Source organism: Prionailurus bengalensis, chromosome B4 (genome assembly GCF_016509475.1).
Source record: "Prionailurus bengalensis isolate Pbe53 chromosome B4, Fcat_Pben_1.1_paternal_pri, whole genome shotgun sequence".
Classification (NCBI taxonomy): domain Eukaryota; kingdom Metazoa; phylum Chordata; class Mammalia; order Carnivora; family Felidae; genus Prionailurus; species Prionailurus bengalensis.
This window is the reverse complement of record NC_057358.1, coordinates 60,255,815-60,266,721: the sequence shown is the minus strand read 5'-3', so window position 1 is coordinate 60,266,721 and position 10,907 is coordinate 60,255,815. Positions and strand designations below refer to the sequence as shown.

At 36.6% G+C, this 10,907-nt stretch overlaps 1 protein-coding gene across 2 annotated transcripts in view; it reads right to left on the bottom strand.

The window, feature by feature from the left end:
- Positions 1–1,167: 1,167 nt before the first annotated feature.
- Positions 1,168–10,907, bottom strand: part of STK38L (serine/threonine kinase 38 like) — an 84,751-nt gene continuing 75,011 nt past the window's right edge. For both annotated transcript variants that reach the window (XM_043561561.1, XM_043561560.1), the window contains exons 10-14: positions 9,979–10,096; positions 9,430–9,553; positions 8,151–8,246; positions 4,793–4,884; positions 1,168–4,688 (exon numbers count right to left, since the gene is read on the bottom strand). In XM_043561561.1, coding sequence (XP_043417496.1) covers positions 4,561–4,688; positions 4,793–4,884; positions 8,151–8,246; positions 9,430–9,553; positions 9,979–10,096 — 558 coding nt within the window. In that variant the 3' untranslated portion in view covers positions 1,168–4,560. The remainder of the gene's footprint in view (positions 4,689–4,792; positions 4,885–8,150; positions 8,247–9,429; positions 9,554–9,978; positions 10,097–10,907) is intronic.

The following is a 10,907-nucleotide window of genomic DNA, read 5'->3' as shown; positions in this document are numbered from 1 at the left end:
CTTGATGTTTTCAGATGCCAGACTGACTACCCTGGAAGCTCCCTATCTTGTGTCTTCATGTTACATGAGATAATAATTCTCCTTATTTTTGAAGCCATCTTGACTTGCATCTTCTGGCACTTGCAGTCTAAAGTACCCAAAGTGACAAGTCTGTCACTAGCTTCCCATGTATTTTTCTGAGATCTAGAAGCACATGAGGTAATTTGTCAATGAGGCATGCTGTATGATTTGGGGGAGTGAAGGAGCTCTGGACTTGGGTTCATGAGCAATTTATTATCTGGGTTTGGGTTAAGTCATGCTCAGCCTCATGTTCGTCATCTATAAAATCATAATGATGTGTATTTCAGGGTGGTCGTAAAAACCAAAATAATGTTAGTGACGGTGCTTTGTATACAAATGTGAGTTCCCTTTATCAGAGGATGCTCTTGAAAGAAGATGCACTTAGTCTCCAAGTTTGCTCCAACATCCGAATTTTCACATTCAGTTATTTCACTGTTTTGTCTTCACAACGGCATTACTGAATGATGTAAGTCAGGAAGGAGCACAGTTAGGACCAGCAGGATTCTGACAGGCTCCCTCTGAGCTCAGTGAAGGAGTACCATCACCACCCACAGGACAGGAGGTCACGGTACCTGGGTACTTGGGCTACTTACATCACTAGTTTCCATGCTATTTTGAGACATTTTAAATTTAATTTTGAGGCATTTTCAATTTCAAGTCTGCTTGCAAACTGATTTTGGCTAGGTGGGGTAGTTGTATACAAACCTGTACAACTACTTTGATTGTTCAAACACAACACAGTTGAAACTTCAAATATTCATTTTGTTCTCGATGTGATATTTAAGTGGAAAAGTTACACATATTTACAAAATAGTTTCTTGAATTTTGAATAACACCTGTCTCAAAACTTGAAAATAAAACCAAAACACCTCATCAATAGAAATATTATAAACATAGTTTTTATTCTTTTCTTACCTTCAATGAAAAAGGCCTGATGCCACCAAAACATTTTTTGAAACTCAGTATCTAAACACAGAACTTGAGAGCCCAATGATTATTTTTCAAGACAAATGCTGAATAATTTATATTGCTTTTAAAAAATAACTAAGATCTATTTTTATTACTTCAATTTCTTCTTAAAGTAGCAATATGCCCTCACATTTTTTCCATACAAATCTAAAATATATCTAGTAGTCCCAAGTGTTTTGTGTTTACGTTTGTTCTAAGTGTTTGTTTCATTAAAACTTTTCAGAAATAAGTGCACTTCTAAAGAGAAAACAAATGTGAAATAAAGACAAGAGGAAATAGTCATGGTTATAGAAAAACAGTTGTTCTGAATGTTTTGGACCTTAACAACTCAGAGAGAATGTGTTTAGATGCTAGGGGGTCTCTCTGCTGATTCAAATCTCAATTCATTAATTTATAGATCATCCAAAGAAAAATCACCAGTTCTTCTAACCAGTAGATACTGCTTGATTGTTTCATGGTTGTCTACAATAAAACACCAAAAATAAATGAACTTAATTTAAATTCACAGATTTACACGAAGATATACAGATGTTTTAAAAACAGAAAGAGTATTCTATTGTGGAAATAAATGATACCCTATCTTAAGCCTTAGCAACCAAAAAAGTTTTGAGTATTCCACATGTTATTTTCCATTCAACGAATAGCTTATTAAATCGGCTATATATTCCATTCAGAAAAGGTTGATTGATAAGAAATTCCTTGTTTTCAGATAGCACTATGCTCCAATGAATTTAAAGACTTAAAGCTATGTTCATAAGAAAAGCATAGAAGAAAAATAACATAACTTGCTTTAATACAAAGGTTTTTTTTAATAAAAAAGTCAAAGTCTACATTAAATCAGGAAATCAATAAATCTGAATTATACAAGCTTTCTATATACTTAGAAAAACCAAAAACACAGTTTATAATAAAACTCTTTAATTCAAAATAGAGTCTAATTTAAAGAAAATGTCATTATGCCCAGTTGATTAGATTGGGTTTGTCATTTAAATTAAATGGTTCACCTGAAATATGGTTAAGTGTATAATAGAGAAACTTCAATCTGAGGGGTACTTTGCAAATTATCTAGCTAATTTGCATCATGAATCAAATTCTTAGCTTCCAAAGGGCAGACACAGTCTTTAATTGCTTTTAGATAGGCACTTAAGAAATGCTTTTGACAAGGAGGAAACCCCAAAGATTGTGAATCACTCTGTCAACTCCAGGGAATGATGAGACTCTAAACAAAGTAAACTTTCTAGAACTGCCCTTCCACTGCCAAGAAATCATAACTATTTCCAAGTTCTTACTGCTAAGAAAAATGAGGGAGATAGAAACCAAAATGCTCTACTCTTACTCGATTAAATAGTAAACTTCAGCTCTCTCTCTCTGTCAACTTGAATTAATGACACTTTTCTATACTGAAATAGCTACTATATTACAACTAGAGAGTGATGTAATTTCCTCCTATCTTACTCATTCACTATCACACTAGCAAAACAGTCTGTAAAAAACAAAAAAGGCGGGGGGGATGAGGTGGGGTGAGAAAATCTTATAAAAGTGAGAAGTTACAGAGTTTTAAAAATCAGATGTGGTTATAATATAATTTGACCAGAGTTGGTCAAATTGAGATAACCCCAGAATTGTAATAGTTTTCTCCTACTCAGCCACATGATCCAAACAAGAAAAATGGAGATGAACTATTAGATGAACACATAGTAAGTACCAAACAAATACTAGGAAGGAAGGAAGGAAGGAAGGAAGGAAAGAAGGAAGGGAGGAAGGGAGGAAGGGAGGAAGGGAGGAAGGAAAGAAGGAAGAAGGAAAGAGAGAGACTAGGTGGAGGAAAAAAAAAACAAAACCCAAACCCCAGGATGGCCCTGCTGAAACACTGTGGAGCTACCTCGCAGCAACGTTTATAAAAGCTTCTGTAGATGTACGTAATGATGCTATACAGTGCTTCCCCATCAAGAAGAACACACCTACAAATAAGTCATCATTTTAGATTTTGATCACAGGTAATTTGTAATGGTTGTAATTGCTATAGCTTTAAAAAAAAAAACAACTTATCAATTAACAGTCAAGACAAATGTTAGGCCATTCTTTGATAAAATGTTGCTCCTCAACTAGTACTTTTGAAACCAAAACCTCAGAGAGTCATTTTAGAATTAAAGCATTGAGCTAGAAAAGATTATTTCATTCTTAGGGAAATAGCTGAAGAATTTGATGCTGAAGGCATCCCCCCATCCTCTCCTCACAACCCGTCCTCCGCCCCACCTGTGTTTACTTCCTTAATTTCACTTACGTTAACCATGGTGATATAGCTGAACATGAACAATATTGCCCTTGAATAAGCTTGACCTCTATCAAAGATCTGTCATGTCCGAATATGGCATTCCCATAGGAAAGGAAAATCTCCTCGGTGGTGAACATCCACTCTGTTCAGGATCTTTGGTACATTTGGAGTGTAAGAAAATAATGGCACAATAATACAAGTACTATCAAAGGAAAAATTTTTCACCAAAAGAAATAAAAGTTAACCGGCCATGATATGTAACAACTTTCTAGAAAACCAAAGTAAATAGGTCTCTGTTCTTCGTAAGTCCATTTACATGATCAGAAGATTGACATTTAAAAAAATAGTTTAATAAAAATACACCAGTTCTACAAGCAGCCTTCATGGTCATTTCTTAAATTCAACTCACCATAATCAAATCAAAATAATGCCATGTCCTCTTGTTAAAAAAGAAGTCCTTTTGTCACAAGAAAAGCAACTTTACATTTCATATAATACAGTACATCTCCCTATGAATATACAGACTACGTATACAAAGGTCATCAGTATTTCTGAATGCAAAGTAAATATATTAGTGGAGTGCTTGAGTGAAGGTGTTAAACTTCCTCCTTCTTACAAACCTGTCACTCCCAACTGTGGAGTTTGTGAAAGAACATGATGATAAAGTCTATTTTTTAAAGAACCAGTGTATTTCCTTTCTAAAATTTCTTAAGACCCTTACAGAAATTGTCTTCAGATATATTCATTCTACATATGTCCAAACCAATAGGGCAAGTATTCGAACACCAACTATGGAAGATGGCTTTTTTTGTGATTATCTAGACCCATAAGATTTGCAGTAGAACAGCGATACTGCGGTGCTACCTACAGGTTAGCCTACGCTGCTTTGAATGATATGTTTCTCCTGAATCGATTAGAGGTGTTACAGTACAAAAGCCACAGCACACACAGGCAGAATGGACCTTAATACGCATGTAGGCAGTGCAGTTACAGAGGGATGTACGTTTCTTTTATTCCAGTACCTTCATATAATAAAGTTAACAAAAATAATAAAATATTAAAAAAAAAAAAAAAGCCAGCTGGCACTGCCAACCAATTCCTGTAGTAGTCTCAGAAATCCTAATCCTGTAGAATTTCCTCTTGTGCTCAGAAGCACCACTGTCCGGGAGTATTTCAGTGTCTTGTTATCTATGCCAAGCAAGCCTGGTGATGCAGCTACCTGAGTTCTCTTGGTTGTGGGCGAATGTGATCTGCGTTCATAATTTCCCCGCTTTCATGTAGGTGGGGATAGAGCCACGCTGAGTCAACCCTTCAAACCTTTTATAGGTATAATTGAGAAAAACCCAGTCTTTGGATTTGTAGTCCGGTTCTGTGGTGTTTGGCACTAGAAAGATAGGAAAATTAACCAAGAGCAAAGGAATTTCATTAGTGAAAATGGCAGCATCTTCATCAACTGTTATCAGTGTTAGTTGTGTTACAGTATCTTACCTGGCTGTAAAATATCAGATTCAGGAAAGTCATCAAAATTTGAAGTATCATCAATGCTCTTGATTTCTATAGGGATTGCTGCTGGCCTTTCCCTATAAAAAAGTATCAAGTAGCATGGTAAATTTTCCTGAACTCTTGATTTTCCAAAAAATAACTCTACTTGCAAATTCTGCATGCTATTCTGTAGCTATCAGAAGAGCCAAGGAAATTTATCGTGGTCTTGAACACTGTTAAGTGGATTTCATAGTTGAGTATGGTATTTTATTAAAACATTACCATTTACTTGGAGTTTCATTTCTTTGTACCCAGACTTTCTCATGCTATTTTTTTTTTTATTTAAGTGGAAAAATAAGAGGTAAAGAAAGGGAAAGTTGGAACAGAAGAGATTTTGTCCAAATGATTTTATAATTGTATAAAGTATGCTGGACATTGTGGGTACTGGATTCTATCTAAGTAATTCAGAAATAGAATTCTTCTAGTAGAGGATCCATACATTAAAAGTCATGTGTAGAGGGGGGCACCTGGCTGGCTCAGTCAGTGGAGCATGTGACTCTTGATCTTGGGGTCATGAGTTCGAGCCCCACACTGGGTGTAAAGATTACTTAAAAAAAAAGATATTTGGGGGAAAAAAAGCACTTTTGGGAAATTAAGAGGCTCATAAGGTCAAAGGACTAGACATGTGTGATGAAATCTAAATCCAAAACCATATAAATTTTAAGGGAATCAAGGACATCAGGTTAAAAAAAATTAGTCATGAAAATGCCTTATCATGATAAAAATGTTTAAGTACAGAAATAGTTAAATGAAGCTATCCATTTCTATTGCTTCTATTTTTTTCAACAAACACTTGACTGGATGTATTAGGTGCTAAGTTAACAAGGCCTGTTATGTAAAAATGTATTTTTCCCAGAGTCATTCCAAGTTATTTATGGTTAATGTGGCAAATTAATAAATTTATATTAGTTTAGTGAAAAGAACCATAGACTTTGGTGTCCTAATCTCTTGTCATTAACCAGCTGCATGACCTTAGACAGACAAGTCCCTGCTCTACAACTATTTCCTTACTGTCAAGGTAAGAGATTGGACTAGTGGTCTCTAAGTGTCCTTCCAACTGTAAAAAGGGGGGAATCCTACTTCTGTTCAGTGAGATGAGGTAGGTACAGAATAATGCGGCACAGCAGTGAAGAAGAACCAGGACTCCTAAATCAAACTACCTTGGTCCAACTCTGGTTAGGAAATTCTTGCTAGATTATTTATTACCTGTGGCACTGAAGGCAAATTACCTCTCCATGCCTTAGTTTCCTCTTTTGTAAAATAGACACGATAATAATAGTACCTATTTTATAAGATTTACTATGAGGATAAGATTAAAAGTGCACAAAAATTAACAACTCAGAAAACAACAGATGCTGGCGAGGATGTGGAGAAACAGGAACCCTCCTGCACTGTTGGTGGGAATGCAAACTGGTGCAGCCACTCTGGAAAACAGAGTGGAGGTTCCTCAAAAAATTAAAAATAGAACTACCCTACGACCAAGCAACAGCATTACTAGGAATTTACCCAAGGGATACAGGAGTGCTGATGCATAGGGGCACTTGTACCCCAATGTTTATAGCAGCGCTTTCGACAATAGCCAAAGTATGGAAAGAACCTAAATGTCCATCAACTGATGAATGAATAAAGGAGATGTGGTTTATATATACAATGGAATACTACTTGCCAATGAGAAAGAATGAAATCCTGCCATTTGTAGCAATGTGGATGGAACCGGAGGGTATTATGCTAAGTAAAATAAGTCAGTTAGAGAAAGATAGATATCATATGTTTTCACTCATATGTGGAACTTGAGAAACTTAACAGAAGACCATGGGGGAAGGGAAGGGAGGCAAAATAGTTACAAACAGAGAAGGAGGGAGGCAAACCATAAGAGACTCTTAAATACAGAGAACCGAGGGTTATGGGGGGAGGGGGAGGCGGGGAAAATGGGTGATGGGCACTGAGGAGGGCACGTGTTGGGCTGAGCACCGGGTGTTGTCTGTAAGTGATGAATCATGGGAATCTACCCCAGAACCAAGAACACACTTTACACACTGTATGTTATCCAACTTGACAATAAATTATATTTAAAAAAAAAAAAGATTAAAAGAGCACAAAAGTACTTAGAATAGTGCTGGACATACAATAAGTGATCAAAAACACTAGTTATTACTACAGTTATTATGCCTAGCACATTGTAGGAGTTCCAGCGAAGATCTGCCTGAAGTGACACAGAAGCTGTCTTGAGAGATGAAAAGGAGCTGGCCAGGCAGGGCAGGAGTAGGGACAGGAACAGGGCAGAGAGAAGAGCATTTCAGTAGAATGAAGTGCAACTGACAAAGCCCTGAGGTGGGAGGAGTGGGAAACGCCACACTAGATGCCACTGCTACAGATGAGGAAAGAGCCACACCCCGCGGTCCTGAAAGCAGTTAAGGATCCTGAATTTTACTCTAAGTGCAAAGGGAAGGAAGAGAACAGCACGATCAGATTCATGTTCTTAAATTGTCACTGTGTGGAGAACAGTCCAGAACTACTGAAGGTGGTTTGGCCATTAATTGAATAAAGACCAATGCTCACAATGAACAACTTCAAGCAAATTCTTTTTTTTTTTTTTTAACGTTTGTTTATTTTTTAGAGAGAGAGAGAGAGAGAGAGAGAGAGCACAAGTTGGGGAGGGGCAAAGAGAGGGAGACACAGAATCCGAAACAGGCTCCAGGCTCTGAGCTGTCAGCACAGAGCCCGACACGGGTCTCGAACCCACCAGTGGTGAGATCATGACCTGAGCCGAAGTCGGACACTTAACCGACTGAGCCACCCAGGCGCCCCTACTACAAGCAAATTCTTACAAGTTACTTGTTTCATTTCACTTTTGCCCACAATGTTTAAAAAAGGCACTGTATCTTCTTATAACTTCATGAAGAAAATGGTATATTAGTATACAGTGTGATGTAATAGGACAAAAATGAGGGGTTATAGTGTGAAATATAAATACGTCTCTGTTGTGCTAACATCAGCCTGTATCACGTAACTCTGAATACAAAAGTTGAAACAGATGCACAATATGTGGTTTTCCCCTTAAAGTGGACATTAGCTAAAATGAGTCATTTAGCTATCATCAGTATAGTCTCACCCCATATAATCCAGAAAACACTGATTTAACAACATTATAACCGTGTTACCTCTTGTATTTAATCTAGTAGAACCAAAGACAAATTAAGTGCTAAATCCAGTAAAAAAAAAAACAAAAAAACAAAAAAAACCCAAAAAAAACAAAAAACCCGTTTTTACTTAGACCTCTCCCACTCACAGCCTATGAACATACCTGATGTGCCCCCAGTCTACACCTTCAAAAAAAGGATGACCTTTTATTTCTTCAACTCCACTATTTCCAATTCTGTTTTCAGAATCAATACAAAATCTAGAAAATGGAAACAGAGAAATGATGATATGCAAATTACATCTAAAGTACTCTATTTGCATTTTTTTTCAAACACTTATTTTTCTTCTCGGTGTACTGAAGTTAGCTGTTTATTGTGGGAAATGTGGGAGAGAATAGAAATCCTCTGTAATTGCACCGAACAGAGATAACTTACTTACTGTAAACAGTGTGAAACCATTTCCTTTTAGTCTTTTATTACGATTTTTACAATATGTTAGTATAGTAGTCGCTGTTTTAGGGCTATATATTTTCATTTAATATACTGAGAAAACTTCCCAAAACTATTATTCTTTTTTCACTTCGTTTTCTAAAATTTGCATATAGAAATATTACACTCTATGTAGCCGGTCCACTATTATTGAATACTTCAATGGTTTTCAAGTTTTCATTACTAAAAACCTATCATGATAAACATATTCTACCTAAATCTTTACACACATCATCTGCACAAGCAACATTCTTAGAATTACTGGGTCAAAGCTCATATACAGTTTAAAGATTTTTTTTTATAATATGCTGTCAATTAGCTGTTGTCATAGGTTGTCCCAATTTATATTCCTTGCAGCCATTCACAACAGTACCAAATACTTCATCTTAGTTGAGAAACAGAATGAAATCCTTTGCTTAGAAACAATTTCCTACATAGACTCATGATATAAAGTAGCAATTTTCTTCCCCTTTTCTCTTTAATGAGATAGCGTCCTTGCATTCCAACAGGAGTGACCTTTGAAACAATACAAGCCTTCTTCCCTTCTTTTTTTTTTTTTTTTAAGTTTATTTATTTATTTTGAGAGAGGGAATGAGCACGTACTGGGAGGGGCAGAGAGAGGGGGGGAGAGAGAATCCCCAGCAGGACCCATGCTCTCAGCGTAGAGCTCAACTCAGGGCTCAACCATGACCTGAGCCAAAACCAAGTTAACCTACTGAGCCACCCAGGCACCCCACCCCCTTCCGTCTTCTTAACTCTTACTGTTTTTGCTGCATGCTTCCTTTTAATTGTTTGCAGTTTAAAAAAAAAAACACCGTTTCTTTATTGATCTCTTTGACTGTACAGATCAACAGTGATCCTTTTCTTCCCACAAAAGTAAAATGGGATTTAATCTTTTAGGTACCTGTGACGATTTAAAATATGACAAACTCCTCTAGGGAATTAACCACTAACCTAAGAATTAAGTCCTTGGCTTTCTCAGATATAGGAACTTCTGGAGGAAATACCAAAGTTTCTTTCCAGTTCATCACTTTTCTATATGTTTCTTGAGGAGTTTCAGAGCAGAAAGGTGGATATCCTACATATCAGAGAAAACAAAAGTTTTATCAGCTTTCATTATCAAATATTCTATACCTACTACATATGTGCCACAAGAAACACAACAGTCCTAAGTGCTCTATTCAATAGTAAAAAATGTCCCCATTCATCAATTTGTAATCAAATTGCTAATAAAGGCAATAAAATAAAGGATTTAAAGCACTGCCCCCTTTACCTGAAAGGCCATGCAGATATAATTTTGATACAGGGGAATTCTGGTTACATACCCTCTTCCTGAATCCCTACAGAGCTCACTGGTATTTATCGTGTATTTAACATTGGGGGATGTCAAAAATTGGTTTAAAAGAGTTCAGATATTTTAGCCCATGATATCAGCAGTATGTTTAATCAGGGGCACTCACAGAAATTTATACAGTATGTACATAAGCAGATGATAAAACATACCTATTAGCATTTCATACATAATCACTCCCAAAGACCACCAGTCACACAATTTGTTGTAACCAGTCTGCATAAATACTTCTGGAGCAATGTAATCTGGTGTCCCAACTGTGGAATATGCCTGCAAAGGAAGAGCTTATCAAACCAGCATACTTAAATATTTTTTGAAAGATCTGAGAATGGCTCACTACTGGAAAAAGCAATATATACAGAAGTTAATTTTTCATTTAATACTTGTTTTGCATGTTTATCATGTAGAAAGCTTAGGAATAGGAACCAAGCCAGATAATATGTTATTTAAAATATGATTTCTGCCCTCCCAAGAAGCTCAATGAAGTTATTTATATATTTAGCCATAAATCCTGTGGAAATTAGTAAAGGGAGAGCTCACTAAAGCAGACTTGGGATACTAGAAGGGGGAGCTATACTATCCGCTGTCAATTACAGATCCCATCAGAAGAATCATCAACAGGGAAAGAATCCTCAATCACAGCCCTAACAGTGAAGATGCATACTACATCTCCTATGAGAATACTTGCCCTGCAACTCCGCCAAGGAGAAACCTTCACCACCTTGAACTCTTGCTCTTCTCCAATGGACTTTTGCTCAAAACAACCCCTTCCAAATCCTCGTCCTTCTCTTAAAATACCATTCCTTTTCTTTGCTGGACTGGCCAATGGTTTTGCCATAGCTTGTATGTCTCAAAATGCAATTCTCTGTTATTCTCAAATAATCCATTTTTGCTGGTAAAGTAATTATTTTTAAGGTTAAAATCCACTTCAAAAAGAATAGGAGGTTGAGCCCAGTGGTCCTGGGTTCCCCACTCACTGCTGATGTGTTCTCAAGCAAGTTATTCAACCTGTCTGAGCCTCAGCTTCTGCTTATAGAAAATGGGAGTAATAATACCTGTCCTAACTCCACTGATAGGAGAA